Raw genomic sequence first — 25,686 nt, 5'->3', positions numbered from 1 at the left:
ATGGACATATTTGCTATTTTGAGATAGCTGTCAGTTTTCTGAGGATTTATGTATTACTTCTCATGTTATTTTCTGTTATCTCTTCTTGTTTGTAGGCTACAACGATTACGGAGCGCTCTTTCAAATGCATAAATAAATGAAACCAATTCTGTAGGAAATTATGCAACATAGAGAATTCCAAAAAATTATCCACATGTGGATTTTTATTGGCCCTGCTCATGTTTTAGAATGAAATGACTATAACTTTGCCAAACTGCTTAGCACAATTATAAGGCTGGGGCATGCTGTTGGAATGATTTACAGAGAGACTGAACTGATTACATGGTGTTTTATTTGCATTACATTAAATCCAGAGCACTTCTTAGAGCTTGCTGAAATCCAGATGTAGAGCCAAGATGCATTCAATGACATCAGTGGGTTGTGGTCACTGTCTAAGAGCTAAAAAAAGGATACTGGAGATCCTCTGGTTCTTTATATTATAGCAGAGAAAACTGAGAGAGATTAAGTGATTTATCTAAAGAATGTGTCAAGAACCTACCTTAGCCTCTGTTACCCAGGCTAGTGTACCTTTAGCCATTGTCACAAACACTCAAATTTTGCTTCCTTTTTTTCCATATGCCTTTGCAGGGTTTCTTCCGGAGGACAATCAGATTGAAGCTTATTTATGATAGGTGTGATCTTAACTGTCGGATCCACAAAAAAAGTAGAAATAAATGTCAGTACTGTCGGTTTCAGAAATGCCTTGCTGTGGGGATGTCTCATAATGGTAAGTGAACCCTTAGTGCCACATACTTTATTATTCTCATGATGGCTGCCAGATCAGTAGACATGAGGGCCGTTGCTCAAAACGTGTACAGTTTTTCCACAGATTGCCAGATTTCAGAATACTGCATGCTGATAAAACGTTTCTCAATTAGGTCAGAATTATTCAGCTTTAAATGTGAATCCTTCTCTCTTATAGTTGAGCATCTGCCATGATGGGAGAAAAGACTGGGAAATCTGGGAGGTAATGGAAATAACTGTAGTATTCTGAAACAAATGTAATGATAGTTGTGGTTAATTTTTTGTGTTGCTTTAATAGTATTAAAAACAGATGATACTTTGCTTATATATATCAGTAGTTTCTACTTTATTTTTTAAAAAGTTTTGGGGGTATAGTTGATTTACAAATTTGTGTTAGTTTCAGGTAGACGGCAAAGTGAATCAGTTATACATGTACATATATCCGCTCTTTTTTTTTTTTAGGTTCTTTTCCCATATAGGTCATTACAGAGTATTGAGTAGAGTTCCCTGTGCTGTACAGCAGGTTCTTATTAGTTATCTATTTTATATACAGTAGTTTCTACTTTTAATGTAAGAAAATTCTAATTTCTGGATATGGAACTTAAGTGGTATATCAGAATTTAGATATATGTCCTTTTTTCTCTTTACTATGCAAAAATGAGTAGAACGCTATCCTTGACTTTATGCAGCATACAATTTGTGGATTAAGCAAATATTTTAAAGTTTCACAAAACTTCAGTATCCATAGTAACATAAGAGAGTAAAACTTACTACTTTTTAAACCTGTATCTAAAGTCAGGCTTATGATTTGGAGTGTCGACTTGAGGGAAGAACCGTAGAAGACCCATGTTTTCATGAACTGTAGCACTAAGTCAGTAACATCATGGAAGACAGCCCTGTTTGAAGAAATAGTTCTTAATTTGGCTCTCATTGGTTGACTGGCTCACAAAAAATAATTTTAATGTAATTTGGTAGTATTATATTTGTCAAGAATTAGTCAGTTCTTTCCAAATTAATTATGGGTTCAAGAGATATAAAATGCCAAAGTAATCAAATTAAATCCAAAGTCTCATGTCATCTTATACCCTGGTTTTTTTTTTCTTTTACCTTTTCCTCTCTCAAAACTAATCTGGTAAGAAGATATAATATTTGAAGTCAGTCTTCATCTATAAGGACTCCAGAGCATCTGTGAAAATTAAATTTTTGTTCCATCATGCAGATGTTTGGTTTTTATAGCAGAAATCAAGATATTTGGGAATCACTAATTGAACTGATCTTCTACCCTTTAAAAATAGTTTACATGGGGCTTCCCTGGTGGCGCAGTGGTTGAGAGTCCGCCTGCCGATGCAGGGGACGCGGGTTCGTGCCCCGGTCCGGGAGGATCCCACATGCCGCGGAGCGGCTGGGCCCGTGAGCCATGGCCGCTGAGCCTGCGCGTCCGGAGCCTGTGCTCTGCGACGGGAGAGGCCACAGCAGTGAGAGGCCCGCGTGCTGCAAAAAAAATAAAATAAAAATTAAAAAAAAAATAGTTTACAAAATTATATTTGTATCATAATATGGGGTCATTTCCTCTAAAGGCAAGAAGTATTTTGAATAGATCCATCAGCTATACTAGACAGGTTGGAAATTTGGTCCAACTTTCCTCAACAGTTGATTACATCTGCTGTGTATACAACTGCAGTCATTAATTGCAAGATAATTTGCTGGTTTAATTCCATCAGTTTCCTTTTTATTTCAGACTTCATAAAACATAAGGGTACATTTTCAATTCAAGGGTTATATTTTAGGTGATGCAATCAAGTTGCAATAAACTTTTTTTTTTTTTTGGCTCCGTTGGGTCTTCGTTGCTGCACGCAGGCTTTCTCTCGTTGTGGCGAGCAGGGGCTACTCTTTGTTGTGGTGCACGGACTTCTTATTGCGGTGGCTTCTCCCGTTGCAGAGCACGGGCTCTAGGCACGCGGGTTTCAGTAGTTGTGGCACGCGGGCTCAGTAGTTGTGGCTCGCGGCTCTAGAGCGCCGGCTCAGTAGTTGTGGTGCACGGGCTTAGTTGCTCTGCGGCATGTAGGATCTTCCCAGTCCAGGACTCAAACCCATGTCCCCTGCATTGGCAGGCGGGTTCTTAACCACTGCACCACCAGGGAAGCCCCCAAGATCAGCTCCTTGCTATTCACAGTACACACGAGAAGAAATAAACATCCCCCAGAGTGAATTCTCTCCATTCTGTTGTTACTTTTCCTTCTGCTCTTTGGTCTCTGTTCATTCCCTTCAGTGCATTTAGCTTCCCAGTTAGCCATCCGCTCCCACCTTTGAAGGAGATTTTGAAGTCACCTTCAAGGATCCCTAGGGACTCTGGGAACTATTGTTGGAAAATCACTAAAATCAATGATTGCGGGCTTCCCTGGTGGCACAGTGGTTAAGAACCCTCCTGCCAATGATTCAGGGGACATGGGTTTGAGCCCTCGTCCGGGAAGATCCCATATGCTGCAGATCAGCGAAGCCTGTGCGCCACAACTGCTGAGCCTGCGCTCTAGAGCCTACAGGCCACAACCACTGAGCCTGTGTGCCACAGCTACTGAAGCCCGCACACCTAGAGCCCTTGCTCCACAACAAGGGAAGCCACCGCAATGAGAAGCCTGCGCACCACAACGAAGAGTAGCCCCCGCTCATCACAACTAGAGAAAGCCCGGGCACAGCAGCAAAGACCCAGTGCAACCAAAAATGAAAAATAATTAATTAATTAATTTTTTAAAAATCAGTGATTGCTAAGTCCTTTCAACTTTGAAAAGTCTATGATTCTGTGTAAATCAAACAACCTACCTCACTTTTCAACCAGCTAGTCCATGTCTTACAGACAGTGGTGCAGTCTTCCAAATATCTAGATGTGTCATTTGCCTGAATTAAAAAGTTTCCACCTGTATGTTTTTCATATGCCTGAATCAGGTCTCCCATATGTTCTGATCAATTCCTTAGCAATTTAAGTCGGTATGTTTGATGATCGCATAACGATGTAACCCCAGCGTACAAATCCAGGGCGGTCTGGGGTAGGGAAAGTATAAATGGTATATTTGATTAATGGTTCATGGTATATGGTTCCATCTTCAGATGGAACTTTCATTTTGACTGTGACATGTAGTCTAAACATCATAGAAGGACATGATTTCAGAATTCTTCCATTTGGATACATAGTTGTTTCTCAAATATCCAGCATTAGGTAGAAAAAGCACCCAGGTGTTGGATTGATATGCTTTGGGAAGAAAGTTTTTGTTTTAATATAATGGTCAAGATAAACGAAGTTCCACTTATTTTGGTATTTAACAATCCATCATTTCTAGACCATGGTTCAATCCTGCTGACAGCTCCGAAGTCTTCCTGAGTTGTCCCGAACACCGTCAGCTCAATGCCCTGTCTAGACACCACCTATAGAGGAAAGCTCTAAGCGAAAGTAAAGTGGAAATAAAGAACCAAACTCCTGGGCTTCCCTGGTGGCGCACTGGTTGAGAGTCTGCCTGCCGATGCAGGGGACACGGGTTCGTGCCCCGGTCCGCAGAGCGGCTAGGCCCATGAGCCATGGCCGCTGAGCCTGCGCGTCCGGTCCGCAGCGGGAGAGGCCACAACAGTGAGAGGCCCGCGTACCGCAAAAAGAACCAAATTCCTAAGTGATCACTGTATCAGCCACTACTTGTTTTACACTTTGAAATAGTGATGCTGGTATCTGTAGACTCTTAATAAAAATACTCTTGTATATTAATGTTGCTTCTTCAGTCAAATGGATACTCATACACGTTTTTATAGTTTTTCAAAGTACAATTTCTGTTTTAAAGTCCTGCTGTCCAGATCCCTGACATTAATCATATTTTTTAAATGTGTCCTCTTTATTTTTAATAGGATAATTTAGTCATTAAGAATTTTGACTAGTGAATGTTTAATATTCAAGAGCTGCTTTTCGTCTGAACTAAATAATAAAATAATAAGTTTAGGCTGTGCATTTAAAAAAAAAATCTGAAGTAAAGAAGAGTTGACTTATATTACTTATGAGTCATTCAGCTAGGTTTCCCCGTACCATTCAGTTTGGACAAAAATAATAATTTTTATAAATATAAAAAGTTAGTGAAACCTTAGCTTTACTGATTAGGATATCCTATTATATAAATGATGGATTCTTTTATTGAAAAAAAGCGACAAGTCTCAAAATAATTTTTTAGCAGCTTCATAAAATGCTAGAAAAATGGTTTCACAGATTTTTGTGGCATTCAGCATTTTTAAGGTAGTTCTCTCCTTCCTTGTAAACAGAAGCACTATGTATGTTGCAAAAAAAGAAAAGCCTGAATGGCAAATAAATTTAAACTGCAACATGTTACTTTTTGTTTCTTTCATCTTCTTTGTGGTGTGAGGAAAAATTACCCAAATGTTACCTTTCAGAAAATATAACAAAGTAAAAAGTCCTAAAGGAGCTGTGGTACTTATACCTGCAGGGTATTCATGACCGCCCATAATCTAGCCTTCACCTCCTTTTCCCTCTGCTGCCCTTTCCACTCACATTTCAGACAAACTGTGTACTTTGCTGTTCCTGCAAAGTGCCCTGTGATAGAATACCTCTGGGGCTCTGCGTGCTATTCTGTCCTTCCGTTCCCTGTCAAAATCCTGTGTGGTGCTGAAGGCCCAGTTCAAAAGCCTTCTTTTCCATCCGACTTCTAATTCCCCATTCTTCCTCTTCTGTGTGTTTCTTACCTTTCCTGTAGCACCACATTCTTCTAAAGCGAGGGAGTGATCAGACCTGTATTACCAAAAACCAAACTACTGACAGCTAAAAAGGAGACGTTAGAGAGGGAAAAATCGGGGAGATCCATCAGAAGACCAATGCAATATTGTGATCTAAAACATTGGGAACAGTGAGAAGAAATGGCATGGAGAGAAATATCTCAGCAGTGACCAATGAATACAAGTGTCCAAGGAGAGAGGGGTTGTCAAAGATTATTTGAGGTGTCTAGTTTGGGTGATAGAGTGAATTAATCAAGAAAGGAACACAGTAAGAGGAGACAGTTTGGAGGGGAAAATGAAAAGTTTGATTTTATGTTGCATTTGAGGTATTTATGGAATATCCAGCATCCATGTGCAAAGGAACACAGGAAGAAGCAAAAAATAAGGGTCCAAATCTCAGGGAAGAGAGGGCAGGAGTCATTAGCACGTTTTTTGAGTTAGAGAGAAGATCAAACTAGGAACAGCAGAATATAAGTGAAGGAAGAGGCACGGTCAAAGACGTCTGGAAAATAGCAGGCAGAAAGATAGGAGAGCCAGAAAAGCACAAACCAGTGTGAGAAAAATCTGAAATAAGAGGGTGGAGAAGGTCAACAGTATTAACGGCTGGGAGGAAGCTGGGAAGCTGAAGTAGAATGAGCACGTAGAAGAGGCCCCTAGATCTGACTGTGAGGAAAGCTTTGGATCCTTTTAAGAGCGAAGTTTTGGTGAATTTAAATGAGGAAAAACTAGATTGCAGTGGGTTGGGAAGTAAATAGTAAGACAGAAAGGGAAGACGACTCTTTCAGTAAGTCCAGTGGTGGAGGAAAGAGCCTGAGGGGGAGATCATGCCAGGGTCAGAAGCTTAAACTCAGCTTAGGTGGAAAGGAAGGAGCTGGTAAAGAGCGGTACACGAAAGAAGAATAATACGTGTATATTTAGGCTCTTTTATATCTGGGATCTGCTGGATGCGTCCCTTTCATCCTTGTGTCTCCCAGTCCAGTCTGTCAAGCCAGTGTCTTCCATCAAACAGGTGTTCAGTGAATGAATTAAATGTTGTCAAGTAAGACTTCAGGGTCAGAAGATGAGGCTGTCGTGTGTTGCTCATCTCGACCTTGGAAAGAAACCTAGGCAAATGTTTAAATATTCTTTACACATAGTTTGAAAAATGTTACCCCAGCTTAAAAATTACTTAATAATGGTGATAAGGCTGCTCCTTGTTTTACTTTAAAGGAGCTGGAAAATAAAGTGATAGTTATTAGGTTGCCAAATCCTGCAAAACCTCTAAATGCACACATTTTTTTTTCCTCAGAAAGAGAGGTGGAAAAACATAACTTATTGGCAACAGTCATATGAAAAGCAATAGTGTTATATAAGTCTAGTTTACAGGCTACAGCTGTTGCAAAATCAACATGTTAAAAGTGGAAAACTGACCGTGAGACGAAGCCTTACTCATTGTCAAAAGCCTGATATGACTGCAAGTTCACCCCTTAGGTGTTAAAGGCCAAAAACATTTTTAATAAGACGCAGCTTAATTCATTCGCCCCCCCCATGTTCATTACAGCATTATTTACAATAGCCAAGAAATGGAAACAACCTAAGTGTCCACTGATGAATGAAAGGATAAAAGAAGTTGTGATGTATATATGTATACAATAATGCAGTCATTCATCCTGCCGTTTCTCTTCCTCTGTAGCCATCAGGTTTGGGCGGATGCCACAGGCCGAGAAGGAGAAGCTGTTGGCGGAGATCTCCAGTGATATCGACCAGCTGAACCCAGAGTCTGCTGATCTCCGGGCCCTGGCAAAACATTTGTACGACTCGTACATAAAGTCCTTCCCGCTGACCAAAGCAAAGGCGAGGGCGATCTTGACAGGAAAGACAACAGACAAATCAGTTAGTTCTCTTCTACTGTCTTCGTTTGGGGTGGCTGGGTTTGTTGCTGTTGTTTTCCCTTTGAGTAAATGACTTACCATGTTACACACAGACACACACACACGCGGAGTACCACTCAGCTGTTGGCTGGTACCTACCACAGGCTGAGTCTGAAACAGAGGAAAGGAAGTGTTTTCAGATAGGGTAAGTAAACATTTTGAAAAGGGAAAAACTCCCGCAAGTTCTCCTAATAAAATTTTTGAGAATAGTGTAAAAAGGTACAGGTCATCTTAACTTGAACAAATGGAACTCTGACCTCCCTCACCCCACCGTGCTCTTTCAGGATCCATGTCTTTTCTTGGCATCAAAATAACTGGCCACATCTATATGCCTTCAAACAGCTCTGCTTTTCTCTGGGAAGGGCCTGACCTAGGTTTGGAAAAGGTAATTAATCCCATTATTGTATCATTCAGAACTACTCAAATTACCTCTTAGAAGTTATTACCCGTGGGGTATAAAATTACATTTCAGATATTACATCACTTTTCTTTCCTTGCAGCACTGTCTTTATTCCTGGGAACTGGAAGCTCTGTCCTTTAGTTGTGTGTATGAATTTTATCTTCTTGGAGGCTCTGAGCAGCCGGGGCTACCCCAGCGCATTCTCAAACATCTGCAGGCACATTGGTGACCACTGTTTAGGAAACCCAGAGTGGGTTATAATGGTGATTGAGTCAAGTTTTCCAAGAAGCAAAATTCTTCCCTGATAGGAAACTGAGAAAGCAACTTGGAATTATATTAAAACAAAATATAACTGTGCCTGAATTCTGGTCACAAGTCTGCCATCAACTTGCACTGTGACCTGGGTCACGTCTCTGTACCGCAGTTTTCACAGGTAGGGTCTGACTCTGAGTATAATATCTGCAGCAGGTTCCTAGGGTAGTAAGAGCTACAGAACATTCAGAAGACACTGTCCCAGCCCTTGAAAGCCTTCTTACGCTGTCGTTTATTTTCAAATGAACCCCTGCAGGAAAGGTGTGCGATTACTGGACAGAAATGTGTAACTCTTTCCCCACTCAGTTATATTTTGGGAAAAGTTTTATCACCCGTTAATGTATTTTGATGACTATCTCAAGATGGGTTTTTTTTCCCCCTTTTAGCAAACCGTAAGAGTGGAATCAGCTAATAGAAAAAGAAAACTTCTGAGGGATATTGCTGCATAAAAAGCCAAATATCAAGAAGGGCAGCAGGTTTTCTGACAGTGTTATACCTGTATCCGGTTGTTTATAATTTATTTTCATTCTTGCATATTTATTATGTTCAAGACCCATGACCACCTTACAGCTGCTATGATTATCCTCTTTTTAAAGATGAGGAAACTGAAGTCCAGAGAGGTTGAACACTTTGCCCTGAGGTCACAGAGTTAGCATATGGAAGAAGCAACACCAGAAAGCAGCCCCTGTGCCTCCCTGCTTGAGTGCGTTCTCCTCCCTGAAGCCAGTCCTGCCCATCGGCCAGCAGTGGCCAGGTTGACATAGGCACTGTGGACGTTTCACCTTGGGAAAGCGTTCTGAGTTATGGTTTATTTTTATGAATATTTAGAATGGCAGGAATTTTCCACCTTGTTCTGCTGTCCCAGTACATTCACAGTCAGGAAATTTTCCTTGTGCTGTTTTGTTCTTGAATTCTAGTGAGGAGGGCTGCTGTCTTCCATGGGGCAGGGCCATGGAGCATACGTCATAGTAAAGCTGAGTCTACGTATTCTTTCAATGAAAAAATCAGGGCACAGCAAAATAAAAGCAAATGACCTCTCCATAGTTTATTTGACTACGGAAAGTAAACTGTGTTCGTTTAAAGGTAGAGAAACAAAAGGAAGATCGGGGCGACACAGCTAAATAGGGTTAACGATTGAAGGCAGCTTGCGACAGCTCGCTGAGAGCCCATGTGGGACAGGGAACCTAACCGGAGACCCTGAGCTGGGAGAGGTTTGATGACAGGGGGACAGCCCAGAGCACAGTGTTTACTCCACGGTTTGCCTTGGGCCATTTAGTTTCCAGGAGCTGCTTTCTCACCTTCTTTTAATCTCCCAATCCAGACCTGCAGTCCACACTGGAAATCCTATTAATTTAATAGTACCTGAAAGATAAGAGGAAAGCATTTAAAAAACAAATTTCCTCAGTAGTCAAGATTTTAAATTTACACTCCCAGTGGCCAGCGTACTGTTCTGCCTGTTACTCAGGGGCCCACTGCCCGATCCACTGTAAATCACTTTAAAAGCTCACTCCAATTGACTCCTTGGCTCTAAATCTTTGAGTTGAAACTAAGGTAATTGTAGGCTTTTTATGGGGTAAATAGGTATTAAGCTGTTTTAAGGGAAAGGGCTGCAAAATGCTTGATTATAGGTTTCTCAAGTTTGTCCTTTTTCCCTCTGTAGTAACTAGGACTGTGCTTTGCCCGTAATAGTTACTCAGAATGTATTTGCTTAATTGAATTAAAAGCTGCTGCCTATGCCCTTTGAAATTCTGGACTTTCATCAGAGGGCCTCTAACCCAAGATTTTCTCACCAACCCGGGCACCGTTAAAGATCTGGATAGAGGCAAATTTGCCTCTTGTTCGGGTCTGGGAAGGAAAAAGAGACTGGGCCAAATTAGAATAGTCCATCCCCTGATTACACAAAACTGCAATAGAATTGTTTGGCTCTCTCTTTTCTCCTTATCTTGCAAAATCAAATTAAGCACTAGTGGAAAGAAATAGTTCAGAGAGGAATATGCGAAAGGGAAAAAAAAATCAAAATGTGACTTCCAGTGAGACCAGAGATTTGTTCTTTATCTTACGTGGTCATGTTATTCATTTGATAGCATCTATCTCGGGGCTGTTATGTTATCCCTTGGCCAGGACTTTTGAAAGTTAAGATTTGCATTGATAGGAGAAGTTTTGCAGAAGCGTGGACTCTTGAGAAGGTGAGGAATGTGGAAGAGGGGCCGTGGCCGGTGCGATAGAGCAGTTTGCTTCTCACTGTGCACCCTGCTTGAACTGATGTCGCTAGGGTTGGTTCAGTCGAGCCTGGGGGAGGCTACTCAGCATAGAGGATGAATGACCAGTTACCCAGAACCTTTGGGAAAGGAAATGACTTTCTGGAAGAGGCCCTTCTTTAAATTTATCTTCCTGCTCATTTTCACCATTGCCTCGGCCCAGCTCCAGCATTTGCCTCCAGGCCAACCAGGGCTTCTCCCTTCCCCGCTAAACTCTCTTCTATCTCTTATTCACTGGTGCCACCTTGCAGAACAGAACAGATAAAGAACAGATAAATTAAATGCCCCTTCTCCCCTCCTGTCTTTTTAACTTAGATATCATATCTTTGGGATACGATTGGCCCTACTTTCATTGTCTTGCCGCAAAGAATAATGCTTGGGAACTTCAGGCTTAGGGAAAGATGGGAAATGGACTCACTGGATGTGGCTCACCGGAGAACCGGAGAAGAAATTTTAGGAGCAATAGGCCTTTTAGCTGCCCTCAGATAGGAATAGAACTGACTCTTCTCACAGTCTACTTCCCTTTCAGTGGCTTGTTCCAGCCCAGCCCCTTCTTTGAGAGAACCTGCTGAACTCTAAAAACCATAGATATGCTAGAGCGAGGGTGCTTATCTCCTGAAGGCAACCTGAGAACTGAATGGACTTTGGAAGTTCCCAGTGTTTGACTACTCCCCTGATGCGATGATCACACTGGGTGTGTCACTGTCACGTGATCCCATGTTTGTTGATGAAAATAAACAGAGAGTGGTTTTCAAAAACCATCTTCAGTGCCATGGTTTGTCATAAAACAATAAATAGAAAAACCCTTGGTGTGTCCGCCAACTTTTCACTCCATATCTGAGACATGGTGAGGCCCTCCTGGCTGCACTCTGTCTGCAAATAAGGAATAAAGCTTGTTATTTGTACTATATTGGACTTTGGGTCCCAAAGCATCCCATCGCTTATGATGGATCTATGTGGAGTCACTGTTTTTATAATTACAGGAGCAAACTGGTGCCATCATAAAAACGGTTCTTCTAAATAGTGTGTGAAATATGAACCTTTCAAATAGTAAAACCAGTATTGAAATGTAAACTTTTGTGAAAACAGTCCTGTACCCATTTAAATTTTCGCATCCTAAAATTTACAAGGGCCATCGAATCTGGTAACTCAAACTGTTGGAAAGATATCTGTCCTTTTAAATCCTACACTTAACAACTAAACAAAGTGTGGTCTCTTTCCCTCTTTCACTGTGGAAAAGCCTGAGTGAGGTGGAATTTGCTCCCCTGGGAAGAAAGATACCAAACAGACCCTCAGAGAAAAGAGGCTTGGGAACCACAGTATAAAGAGCAGGATGGTAGTGCTGATTTGTTTCAATGGTGACTAAAGAAGTTGGGCTCCTGGAATCATTAATCCATATGTTCATATTAAAAAAATAAATTTCTGTATTTCCAATACTGTCGGGAATACAACTAAAGATATAACGGATCTGAACCAGTGGTGTTCTTTCAGACCGTAAATTAAAAAGATAATAGTCTATATAGTTAAGAAGAAAAGCATTTTAATTTTTTTTCATTTTTTAATGATTAGACTCAGTTGGCCAGTACCCTTGTTTGCCAGCTGAGTAACATTTTGGCCAGCAATAGACCTTTCTTTACGAGCTGTGGCTATGTGCTGGTTCATTAGAGTGTGAATAATTCTTCGTATTAAGTTTTTATTTGACTTAAATCTCTAAACCATGTAAGAAAACAAGATTACTTTTGAGAGACTTAAAAACTTAACTTCGATCACATACAGCACTTAATTGGCATCTCTAGGAAATAATAGTTCAAAGGACACTGCCTCCAAGATCCTGGCATATAAGAGTTTAAAGGCTCCATTTCCTCCCAGAATAGTCACTGTATTTAAAAAAGCAAAAGTGGGGAAGTCATGTAGAAAGCAACAGAAAGAGAAAAGAATTAGTCATGAGTGAGGAGATCTGGGTTTGGGGTTTGCTATAAATAGCTGTTTGACTTTGGAAAGTCTCGAGTTCAGTTTATTCATACATAGTCAGAGAATGATGATGTAGGCTATTTCTGAAGACCCTTTAGTTCTTAAAACCCCATGGTTCTCAACAAGAGGGAGGAAATAGGAACGACAGGGGAGAAACCAGAAAGAAGTTGAGGAAATCCAACCAATGCATTTTGGATAAACATTCACCCACTGGAGCTAATCAAGGAGAACCATGTGTGTCTCAGAAGATGAAAAGTCAGTCAGACTTATAAAAAGAAAGAAGAAAAGAAGATGAAGAAGATAGGCCCTAAGAATTCAATTTTCTTCCTTGAGCCTTTGCTCTAATCTGTCAGGAAAACTAAGACTATCAGGAGAGCCCCATGGGACGGGGCTCACCTTTTTCCAGGCCAGTTTTAACTCTGACGGGGTTACCAGGTGATTGTAATCCTGCACTAATTTCAATCTCCCAAATTGGAGAAATCACCAGAATAATCTGTGCTTTTTTAGTTGATTTTCTCATTTATCTCCTCTAGCTTGCCATTTTATTTATTTATTTTTTTTTGCAATACGCGGGCCTCTCACTGTTGTGGCCTCTCCCATTGCGGAACACAGGCTCCGGACGCGCAGGCCCAGCGGCCATGGCTCACGGGCCCAGCCGCTCCGCGGCATGTGGGATCCTCCCGGACCGGGACACGAACCCACGTCCCCTGCCTCGGCAGGCGGACTCTCAACCACTGCACCACCAGGGAAGTCCTTGCCATTTTATTATCCAAAAGGAGCTGTAAACGTAGAGCATTCGAGTACAATCACTGAAACAACTTGTATATTAAAATGCTGATGTTGTTGGACTACTAAGAAACAACATTGTTCTCTCTGCCCATTCAGAACAGTAAAGTTTTATTACTCTACTTTGTTTTCATTAGTAAGCCAGCTTCCCCCATGATCTTTGTGTTACGCATAGCAGGTGTGCTACAGATCTAGAACTAATTTTAGTTGTCTATAAAAGCAGTATCCTTAATCCCATCCCGGTTTTGATATGTGGAGCCGTTTTTTGAAAATCAAAACATATCAAAATAAATTACACTTGATGTATCTCTCCAAAGAAAACTAACTTCCTCTTACAGAAACCGTTTTGTTTCCCTGGAGAAACATTGTGTTCAAGTGCAATTTTCTTCATTCCATTCTGACCTTGTTCTGGTGTGTCCAAAATAGGAGAAGTACAAGCACTTAAAACAGCCAAAGGCCAATTCACCATGAAGCTAATGAAGCTTCAGGGCCTCTGCCTTGTGCTGAGCCCCTTCCAAAGCTCAAGAAAGGGCCTGAGCTATTTATTCCTTTAATTTGTATTACTGAACCCAACAGTTGTTGTAAATGTCCTCAACAATCGTGTACATTTCAGGCCCCCACAAAGCCTGGATCTATCCCTGATAACATCCTAGACATAATTAAGCATTCTTTCCTGTTAAGGAGAGATGCTTATCTAGCCATTTGATATAGTGTCCGAAGATAAATACATTGTTAGCCCCCAACTAAAAGTGTAAAATAATTAAGACCACATTTGAAGAGGATATGGTTCCTCTTAAAATGGCAGATCATCCAGTGATACGGTGCAAGCTAATAGAGAATGTAAGGCTTCCCTTTGCTTTGTAGAAAATACAGAAACATGGAAGTGAAGTACATTTTATGGGGAATATTTTAGCAGAAGTGTAATGTTAAATTCATGATCCAAGATAAACTCCACTGGCTGAATTCCACCCATGGTTTTAAGGGGTCAGCCCTCTGCAAACCAGGTGGGCCACTATCTTTTTGCTGTTTCAGGATAAGGAGGTCCCAGTGTGAAATGTGCAGGTGAACTGTTTGCAGTCTAAGAATTGGTGAATTGGTGGCATAGAAAGGCAGATCGTGTCCGATCACTCTTGCAGTTTGACAGATCCGCATGGGGGTTGAAAGACTATGCAGACTTCAGAAATGCAACGAAAACAGCACAATCAGCTATGACGGGGAAAAACAAAGAAATCCACCTGGGATTCATTTGCATGTCAATACCCATAATTCTCTGCCAGTTCACGTTTTGAAAACGCTGAAGGGATCTTTTTTTTTTTAAAAAAAGAAAAAACTGGAATAGTTTGGCATGATGGTGGGGGCTGCTGAGTCCTTTCTGTGTCCTTGAGTGTTTACTGCCAGGAAATCCTGACCAATGCCGATTGCCAAGGGGTTACCAAGTCACATTGTTGTTAAACTGAGAGAGAAAATTAGCAGGATTGTGCCCTATGTGCAACTCTCACAGAATTTCGAAAACAGGAACCCGGGGCTTTATATGAGGGGACAGGGGAAGTCAAGGGGAAGAGTCACAGGATGATTTATCAGGGCATAGTTCCAGATAAATTGCTTACATGGAGGTGGAAGAATTTGATGCATCCGTTCTGTGCCAAGAAGCTGAATGGTTGAGCTCATCCAAAAGTTGAAGTGGGCAGATCGAGGTACTGTCTTTTCACATGTGAAGAGGGGATGATGTTATATCCGTTGTTATTGGTACTTGTACAGGTGCAGGGGGACTCTTCAGGTACCGTCAGATTCTCATGGCAGTAAGGAAAGCCAGGCTCTTGTTAACGTAAATTATAATACGCTACAAAACTCCTGGAGGACAGAAACGACCTCTCCCTAGGTTCTGTTAACGTTTTTCTCATGATTAGAATCTGGCACTCTGGAGAAACTTAGCACGTGTTAACTGATGTGACTGTTTATCCACTCCGTCCTTTTTTTCCTCTCCCGTTAATAATATCAATCTGAAGTGGGGGGGGGGGCGAAATTCCCCAAAACATAGTAAGCGCTCTTCACTCCTGGTTTCCTTAAAGACTTAGAGCCACCAGGCGAGCTTACTCTTGGGTTACTCACATCTGTCCTACTTTGTGGTTTTGTATTTGCTGAACAATACAATTGAAGTGAATTTGGGGGTTTTCAAAAGTAACAATTTCTGGAATAACTCCAGTGAATGGTGTAGAAATAATAGGCAAGTTTGGAAACCTACTCAACATCGAAAACCCCTTAGTATTACTGTTATTTCCTTCAGTGTAGAATAGACTTATTAGTTCGGTGAAGGGAATTCCCTGGCGGTCCAGTGGTCAGGACTCTACGCTTTCACTGCCAGGGCCCGGGTTCAATCCCTGGTCAGGGAACTAAGATCCCGCAAGCCATGTGGTGCAGCCAAAAAAAAAAAAGTTTGGTGACGATCATAGACTCCTATAGAGGTTAATAGTCAGATTCTCTGAACCAGTGGGTCTTGAAGCTGGCTACTGCTGGCACTCGCTGCATCTGCTTCCTCTCGCCAATGAGGAGAGAATTCTCAGTGTCTGTGCTCAAAAGAAATTTTATTTTTAGTACATCAGACTTCATGTTCAGTGGACATGTAGTATGCACGCGCACTCACACAGATACACACACGCATACATCGCAGACGCTACATCCGAGAAATGCAGCTAGCATATCCTCAAGAGAAGAGTTGGAAACTTCCAATGCAATCCACTCCCCTCAGTTGAGAAATCTGAGGCCTAGGAAAGATAAATGACTTTTCTAAAGTCACGTAGTTAACCGCAGAACCAAAGCTGGAACCCAGATACCCTCAACTCTTATTAGGGGTAACTGCTTATGGAGCTCAGTAGATCCACTATATATATAAAGTGTAGCCGCTTCTCCTTCAGAGTAGCTTTGAGACAGACCACAAACCTTTGGTTAATTCTATACGAGGAAATGAGAGAGAAAGATCATCTATGACTAACACAACCTGCTTTTGAAAGCAGCCTACTGCAAACCTGAGTAACTGATAAACGTGTTTTATTGATTCTTGACCCTTAAGGACACATACTTCGAAAAATAAGTTTTTTAATTTGACACTTTTGCAGCTTTTACCCACAGGCCTTACACAGCTGCTCTTTCTGAAACAGATTGCTTCCAGAGCCTTAAAAAAAATGAAACAGACATTTTCTTGGCTCAGTATTTTTAATCCGCTTTCAGACTGATTTTTTTTATAGTTAAGTGTAGTTTACATGCACACTGTGTTTCTTTCAAGATCTGAGTAGATTTAATCTATAATTGCAAGATTACTTTATGTCCAAGTGGGTCTGTTCAACCCTGAGTTGCTGAAATAATTTCTTTATGGAAAGAAGTTTAAAAACATACACCATTGAAAGCCAAAATAAACAGTAGATTTCGTATCATTTGAAAAATCAACCACAAAGACCCTCCAACCAACAGAAATTGGAGCTATTAGCCAGTCACAGGTAAGGTGTTGCAGTATAAGTGGAAGGAAAGGGAGGCCAATATTAGTGAACTATGTTTGGTCCCAGAAGGCAATTTGGAGGATTAATCAAGATGTGAGTATTTTCTCATTAAGTGTTTTAGACTTTAAAGATTTTAGTTAGCAAAGCAAGTGTACATAAAGAACCTGGGGTGGTGTTGACTGAGTTAGAAATCTCCAACTCAGCCATTTTCTCCCTTTTTTCTTTGCAGCCATTTGTTATCTATGACATGAATTCCTTAATGATGGGAGAAGATAAAATCAAGTTCAAGCACATCACCCCCCTGCAGGAGCCAAGCAAAGAAGTGGCCATCCGCATCTTTCAGGGGTGTCAGTTCCGTTCCGTGGAAGCTGTGCAGGAGATCACAGAGTATGCCAAGAGTATTCCTGGGTTTGTAAATCTTGACTTGAATGACCAAGTAACTCTCCTAAAATACGGCGTCCATGAGATCATTTACACGATGCTGGCCTCCTTGATGAATAAAGATGGGGTTCTCATATCCGAGGGCCAAGGATTCATGACGAGGGAGTTTTTAAAGAGCCTGCGAAAGCCCTTTGGTGACTTTATGGAGCCCAAGTTCGAGTTTGCTGTGAAGTTCAATGCACTGGAATTAGATGACAGCGACTTGGCAATATTTATAGCTGTCATTATTCTCAGTGGAGGTAAGCTGCTTCTTTGGATCTTCCGTGAAAGAGGGTGGCGTGGTGGTGGGATGGCTGAAAGAATTTGGACTTTCCTTAGTGTTAGGCTATGTGCCTTTTCTCTCTGCACTTACCACACTTTTCATATGGAAAACGCCAATGGTATGATGCCATGGGAGTGTAACTACCTATGTGACATACTGAGGAAGAATATTGTTGACTTCCTGTTTGAAGGCTGTGGGTAACTCAGGTACTTTTCGTTTATTCTTCAAAATATTTTTTCTAGTCAAATCCAAACATGGAAGACAAATGCCCTTGTCTCCCTTTTTTTCTCTTTATTTTCTTTTTCCTTGTCTTTTTCCTTTCCTTTCCAGAAGGCCAATCTATTCTTCATTTAAGTAATGACATATATAACTTTGTAAGACAGTGCTCACTTGGCATAGGGAAAGCACCACTGTGTTTGTGATCAAATTATGGTCTGGCCCCAGCATCAGTGAGGTGTTACTTTGAATTGCTTTCCCAGGATCAGGAATCAAGGAACACACATTTACTGAGCCCTGGCTCCTCTCCCGTGTAGAGTCCTCTGTTGGTTCCCCTTGAAGTACCTTTGTGAGGTGGTTGGCTGTGATTAAGAATGCAGTCTGAACCAAAGAACACCCAGCAGAGAAATAAACTGAGTTGTTTAGCCAGTCATTGTACTTCTGGCCTTGCAAGGACATGATCTAACTAACCAACTCCGACAGCCAGGTTTTCTACTAAATCCTACCTCCATTGGCCTTCCGCGTTTCCAGCTTGAGTAGAAGAAAGTTTTAGTGTCATCTCTTTAATATAAAGATTATTTTCAAGTGACCAGTTTTCGTGACTGAAATGGACTTCAGGCGAGCTTTTTGTGTGTGGTCTACAAAATATCCTCTGTGTGTGAAAACTGATGTGTAGGGGACAGTGGTCCTATAGATGTAAGCCGTGTGTAACTAGACAGCATGTTACAAAGAGCAGTCCTGTGTTGTCCAGTTACTCCGGCGCAGAATGCTTCTGAAATCAGGTGCATGGTGTATTAGTAATGATAATAGTAGCAAACACTTATTAAGTACTTACTGTGTGCAGGAAGTGTTCTAGCCACTTCACACACATTCATTTAATTCTCACAACCCCAGTAAGGTAAGTACCGTCTTGCAAACAAGGAAACTAAAGCACTGAAAGATTCAGTCACTTGCCCAGGATTACCCAAGGCAGCGAAGATGGAGCCAGGATGATGAACCGAGGCAGTCTGGCTCCAGAGTCTACACTGATACCGCCCTTTACATGACTAGGGTGCATATAGATAACACAGCGCAAGTTAACTCTGAAGCAGCACCCCTTTTTTGTGTTATGTTCAATGTAACAAAAATACACTATCCAACATGTTTTCGTATCTTGACGGAATCTACTTCTTAAACAAATTGACCGTTGATCATCTGGGATCTGTGATTAATTCAGCAAAGAAGAATGAGATTCCAGTTTATTTGAGGTCCACTGGGAGAAAAAGATTCAATTTTGGAACACCAGATTAGAAAACAAGTTGGTATTGTTTAACTAGCTAATATTTTAAGGCACATTTTATTTTTATTGAAAGTTGGAAATATAATTATTAACATGTGATATATCTCTAAGATTTTTCCTAATCATACTATACATACCGTGTTTATAGTCCTTTTTTCACTTAATCACTTTCTCATGCCACTAATACTCTATTAATATTTTTATTAATTTTCAAAATAAAAGTAATATGTGGTCATTTTATAATTCAAAGAGTACAGAAAGGTGTAAGTGAAAAGTAAAGCTCTCTATGCTCAGAATAAAATAGGATTAACAGAGTCCTATTTCCCCTTACCAAAAAGTTTCTATGTATGTGCTAGCATATATACTATATATATATATATATATGCTACCATTGAAAAAATTTTTTTAATTGAAGCATAGTTGATTTACAGTGTTGTGTTAATTTCTGCTGTCAAAGTGATCCAGTTATACAGATATACGTCCCTTTTTTGTATTCTTTTCCATCATGGTTTATCACAGGATATTGAACATGATTCCCTGTGCTATACAGTAGGAACTTGTTTATCCATTCTATATATAATAGCTTACATCTGCTGATCCCAACCTCCCACTCCACCCCTCCCCCACCTCTGCTCCCCCTTGGCAACCACAGGTCTGCTCTGTATGTCTGTGAGTCTGTTTCTATTTCATAGATAGGTTCATTTGTGTCATATTTTAGATCCCACATATAAGTGATAGTATATGGTATCTGTCTTTCTCTTTTTGACTTAGCTCACTTAGCATGGTAATCTCTAGTTGGATCCATGTTGCTGCAAATGGCATTATTTCATTCTTTTTTATGGCTGAGTAGTATTCTGTTGTGTGTGTCTGTGTGCGTGTGTGTGTATACACACACACACGCACACAGACACACACACACACACATACCTCATCTTCTTTATCCGTTCATCTGTTGATGGACATTTAGATTGTTCCCATGTCTTGGCTATTGTGAATAGTGCTGTTATGAACATAAGGGTACATGTACCTTTTTGAATTATAGTTTTGTCTGAATATACGCCCAGTAGTGGGATTGCTGGATCATATGGCAACTCTATTTTTAATTTTTTGAGAAACCTCCATACGGTTCTCCATAGTTGCGGCACCAATTTACATTCCCACCAACAGTGTAGGAGGGTTCCCTTTTCTCCACGCCCTCTCCAGCATTGTTATGTGTGGACTTTTTAATGATGGCCATTCTGACTGGTGTGAGGTGATACCTCATTGTAGTTTTGATTTGCATTTCTCTAATATATGCTGCCATTTTTAATGACTATGACGTATTTCATTTTGTAAAAGACCATTACATACTAAATTATCTTCCTATTTGTGTTTGGGTTGCTTATAATCTGTTATAAGAACCTATAGAGAAGAACATAAAAAATTATGGAAAATGTGTTCTAAATTCCACTGGAGTGATTCTTCTTATGTGTAAATTTCTGTTAACATTTCAGATTATTTTCTCATTCTAAATTACCAGAAGTAGAATTGCTGGGTAGATGGCTATGAACATTTTTAAGTCTTTTGTTTCATTATTGCCACATGGTTTGTCCATATAGTTTGTACCAGTTTATATTCCTACCACAGATAATAAGGGAGGCATTTGAAATAAGCCATTCAAAGATCCTTAGTTTCTATCCAGGAAAGGTCTAGACAAGAAATAATCATGATAAATCAGGGCTTTTTGAACCTGAGCAATGTTGTTTTATGGGCACATAAGACAACGGTATGATTTCATCTAGAAAAATGCCATATACTGCCCATAACACACAAGCTAGATTATTTGAAAAGCAGTGATTCAGTTAGGCCTTTAAAATTTTTCTAAATTGGTCAAAAATAGCTCTGAGAATAACTTATTCAATTTAATAGATACCGCAGACTTCGGCTTTCAGTTATGAAAATTAAAAACGGTATCATTTAAATGTCGATGCTGTATAAACAAGTTTCTTTGAGCGTTTCCCAGACTGTCTTCACGGTAGCCAATATCCAGATTTCATTAGATCCTCACAACAGTGAAAGAAATCTGAAGGTAGCTGCCATTCATACATTCTTAAAATCTTATATCTGTGATTATAATGAGAAGAAAACCCTGTGAATCATTTGAGACTTCCTTCAAAAAAAAAAAAAGGATTTACCATTGACTAGTTCCCATATCACAAAAGGCACATCCTTCCCTGATCAAAGTTTGCTTTTGTAGATGAAGCCAACCTATGGGCACTAGATAAGAATGAATAAACCGGACCCCGTGTTTGTTCAACACCAAGGAATTTGATTGCCTTCTTTACCCAGAGAAGCTGGTTGGGTAGAGGCCAGAGAAAGAACTACTCCAGTCATTCCCAATCCAAAGACAGAGTTCCAAGGGGGATCAGTGTCCCAGTCATCTATAGATGGTGAAACCAACATCCCAGATTGTGGTTTATTGGAGTACAACATATAATTTGTTGTACAACATGTAATTTCTCAATTCCCCTTCTGGGTTTTCCAGAAAGGGAAAACGTTTGTGCACGCAAGAAGGTTTGATCCCGTAAACAAATTTCTGATCCTGCTTATTTTTAACAGGAGAGATTATTTTCTACTCTGCAGTTTATTCTGAAGCCTACAGGTAGCTTTAGTGACTTGAGAGAGAAGCACTTTGGGCAGGGATCCTGGTGACCTTCTTCTAAGCTGGCCTTAGAATCACAGAGGAGTTTCATTCTGGTCAAGGCTATGAACCTAGACTGAAGGGAAAATGGGGAGATGGGCATTATGTAAGAGTGGGGTGGTGAGGGATTGGGGAGATCAGGACGGGGGACTCCCCAGAGGACCCAAAGGGGATTTTTGGATGAAAGTACCTGATTTGACCCAACTAAGTATTTGCTGAGAACACTGGAGTTGCAGTAGTAAAGATCACTGTCACTTAGCTTCAGTCCTAGAATCTGCTGATGCTGTTAGATTTGGTCCTTAGATTGGCCTGGTGTTCAGCATTTCTACTATTTATTCAGGTCACAAACCACTTGCTGAGGAAGATGACCTAGTTCTTCTCAAGGTTTTCTCCTCTCTCCCTCTTCCTCCTCCGAGCTTCAGGCAAGAAGAATGAGACTAAAAAGAACAACATTCCAGAACCAAAGGACAGCACTTTGTCCCTTTCATTCTCTCATTAGATCCTGACAATTCTCCTGTATTTTCAGTCTTATTCCATAGAAAGAGAAGAGAGAGTCATAGACATAGGTGAGCTGACAACTAGTGAGCAGCAATACTAGGAGGGAGACCCAGGTGTCCTCACCGTCACCCCCCAGTGTCTCTTCTGCCACCTGGCTGGCGGATGTGGTCAACTCCCTCATTGCGTCGGTGGCCCCAGCCTGTGGTCCCGTCACTGCTCTCCTGAAGGTCTGGCCCAGAGTGCGGAAGCACAGCTTCCTTGCGAGTGGTGATAAGGGAAGAACTTGCCTTGCCCCCTCTGGTCTCGCCGCCTGGATGGGGGGTGTCAAGAGTAATCACACTGCCTCCAGCAAGGGCGTGCTTGCAGCTGGCGCCCGCAGCCTCACTCCAGCCACACCAGCAAACTCCTCAAACCCACCAGCAACCAAGGCCAAGGAGAAAGCTCAGTAAAGCTGACAAGCCCCAGGACACTCCACTGGACACTTTGCCCCCTTGGGCGTTGCCTGTTTGCTGGAGAAAAGCTTAGGAGGGTTCCAGCTGGAACTCGGCAACAGGAAAAACAGGAAGAAGCTCTTTCTGTTAATTCAAAACAGTTCGGAATCCATTACAGTTCTTCCCAAACTTCCAAGATATGGGGAGGAAATTCACTGGATTTTACAATTTATTTCTCGAGGCCGATTGTCATCGCCATCCTAATGACAGAGAAGCTGTAAATATTGGTGCAGCAGTCACAGATGGAGAGTCATCCAGCCTCCTCGTTTACCCTCTTGGGTCTGGCTGGGTAATACAAACCTACTATATAGCAGTTCCTCCTGTTCCCAGCCGTCCCAGCCGTGTTCCTTCTCTGTGAAGCGATTTTGGACAGCTGCTCTTGGAGCGATCCTGTGCGTTTCTGCTGTTGAGTGGGCAGGGAGCATAGGGTACAGGAAGGGGGAATTGTTCACAGATGTACATCTACAGATCAAGGAAGAGTTGATATTCTGTGACAGTTGGAAAACTCCTAGACCTCTCGGGTCAATACCACGGAGCTCTGTTTCTTACGCTTGGTCCTGACTTATATGTGTATCAATATAGACTTTTTAATTTGTTGGAATTAGAATAGAATCAAAGTAGAGCACCTGGCCCAGAACAAGTACTAATACATTCTTGTTGAATGAATAGTAATCAGATGTTAATAATAATAATAGCTGCCATTTATTGAATACTTCATTGTGAACCAGAATAGATGCTAAGCACTTTACCTGCATTCTGAATCTTTGTTTAATTTTTCCTGCAATTCTAGAAAGTCTCTCATTATCCCCATTTTATAGATGGAGAAAACAGAAGTTTAGAGAGATTAAGCAATTTTCCCAAGGTCACAGAGCTACTAATCGGTGAGGCCAAGGTCTGATCCAATCTGACCTTAAAACGGATGCCCTTAACTGCCACTGCCTTTTGTGTATTGAGATGTGGAAGCATCCCAGTTACTTACCTTGGACTTGGGGTTCTTTGGCAGTTATCAAAAACTACCCATTTCCGTATCGCCTCCCAAGTATTTTAATCAAGAATTTCCAGTTATAGTCCAGATATTACTTCCTGCCATGCAAAGCCCTTCTCAAGACACCATTTGTACTTGACTCTCTAACAAAATTACACCCCAGGTTTGAGAACTGTTCTGGGACGGAACAGAGCCCGGTGTTAATGCCGAGACTGGTGCTGGTTCTTCCATTTGTTCCTGTAGCACAGCCCCCGTTCGCAGAGCTCCCTGCAGAAGCTGACCATAAGCTTTAAGTACCTAAGTAAATATGTCCGAGCTTAATCAGATAGCATCTTATAGCAGGTTCCGATGGAGAGAAGTGGTTGCAGGAAAATTTGTGAGAGAAATTTAAAATTGTTACAGTACCTTCCGGTACCTTAATTTCTTCCTGCCCTTCGGAGACAATGCCAACGTCACGCCTCCCGTTCGTGTACAGGGGACCCCTCTCCCTCCAGCTCAGAGAGCACTAAGGATCCGCAGGACAGAGCGGGAGGGGCTCTGGGCTTGTGGGTGTCCGTCTCTCCTCCCCATCCCTAACTGCCCTCCAGAATCTTGAGGATAGTGACAGCTCGTGTGTAATCCTTCCATTTTACTGCAGAACTGTTTCTACCAGTTAGAATGGACAGCTGAGCTCTCCTCTGGAACAAAAGATAGAGGGCACGTGCCTGAGTGGGCCTGTGCTGTTCTTGAGGAAACTCCAGCTCAGGGGGCCTCTGATTGTCCACAGCCCCGTGGCCCCCATGTCTTCTTTGTCTGTTGGCATCGTCCTTACTAGTTAACTGGGGGGAGACAAAACCAAAGATATTTGAAAACTGCGGTATTAATAATACTATGAAGAACAAGAGGCCAACTTTCTTCCATTCTCCTGTGGCGGTTAAATATTCAGCTACTTTATCCATACAGTGTTTTTGGACAAGTCTTAGGCCGGGGTCTGAGTGGTAAAAGTTGTTTTTCTGACTGTTCTCGTGATATTGAGAGTAAACACAGACGTCTGATTTCTCATGTGACTGAGCCTTGAGCAGGGCAGTTGAAGAGTGTTGATTACATGGTTCATATCTCCCATCTGGCCCATGCTTGTGTCAGAGAGTACTTGCCTTCATTTATTAATTGAAAACTATTGAATGGGCACCTGCTCTGTCTGCATGGTGTATGGCACTGCTCTCTTCGCCTCCTGTTCTGGTCTCCCCACTATGCTGCCGTGACCAGCGGGCAAATCCTGTCAGGTGGCCAGGATGGCTTTGAGTGATGACTCAGTGTGGGTTATCTAGAAATGTCCCATTAGTTCACTCTTCTCATAACCTCACAGACTTGGTTTAGACAGAGGGAGGTATATTTATAAGTTCTCAGCTGGCACCCAAATTCTCAAAACCAGAGAATTGGGGGTGGGGGTGGGTAGGGAGAAGAGAAACACACTAGAATCATCCGAGAAACTTGAACTACGCACACTCACATGCACGCGTGCACACAGCACACACACAGAGGCTTTTGTCATTTGTGGAACGTTGAAGCATCTTTATCTGTGACTGCTTCCGAGATAAAGTCCCCTCCTCACCCCAGGCCTGGTAGGCTGGGATCACTGCTATACTTGACCTCAGAGACAGACATGGGCTTGAAAGCCAAACTGCTGAGTCATCCCTGTCCCCACACCAGCATCTTGGAAGAGGCTCAGCCAGCCAGTCAGTGGGCGGCTTTGGGGAGCACTTTATCATTTGGGGTTCTCACAATGTGTGTTTAAACTCTGGGTGACCCCAGGCAGACTTCCAGACTGGCAGGGCACTCAGACACATCCTCCGCAAGTGAGAAAGAGTGAAACCGGCCCCGGTTCCAGAGGCCAGCGCAGGTGGTGAGGAGCCCCTCGCTCCCGGGGAGAGCGCCTGCCCCCGGGGTCCCGCCGCGTCACCCGTCGTCGGTGGACCAGGAGAGGCAGGATGGGGCGGTGGGGGCCTGTGGGCTCCCCAAACCCCGCACCCGCACGCCACCACTTACTAGATGTGTGACTTCAGGCCGTTATTTACCTGCCTGAGCCTGAATTCCTTATCAGTTCCCTAAGTAAATAAACGAACATTCTGTGAAGCCTCTGGCACAATGCCTGGGACGTGGTAAGCTCACAATAAAGGCTCATTTTC

The 25,686-nt window shown here is 41.9% G+C and overlaps 1 protein-coding gene across 4 annotated transcripts in view; it reads left to right on the top strand.

Annotated features, from left to right (window-relative positions):
• Positions 1 to 25,686, top strand: part of PPARG (peroxisome proliferator activated receptor gamma) — a 130,334-nt gene that overhangs the window by 96,302 nt on the left and 8,346 nt on the right. For 3 of the 4 annotated variants that reach the window (XM_028479208.1, XM_028479209.2, XM_055079992.1), the window contains 3 exons: positions 628 to 766; positions 7,214 to 7,413; positions 16,899 to 17,349. In XM_028479208.1, the coding sequence (XP_028335009.1) occupies positions 628 to 766; positions 7,214 to 7,413; positions 16,899 to 17,349 (790 nt within the window). Of the gene's footprint in view, positions 1 to 627; positions 767 to 7,213; positions 7,414 to 16,898; positions 17,350 to 25,686 lie in introns of those variants that run through there. The other variant, XM_024124066.2, reaches the window with a different exon arrangement.

Source organism: Physeter macrocephalus, chromosome 18 (genome assembly GCF_002837175.3).
Source record: "Physeter macrocephalus isolate SW-GA chromosome 18, ASM283717v5, whole genome shotgun sequence".
NCBI classification, from domain to species: domain Eukaryota; kingdom Metazoa; phylum Chordata; class Mammalia; order Artiodactyla; family Physeteridae; genus Physeter; species Physeter macrocephalus.
The sequence above is the reverse complement of the archived record's forward strand: the minus strand, read 5'-3'. Positions and strand labels throughout refer to the sequence as shown.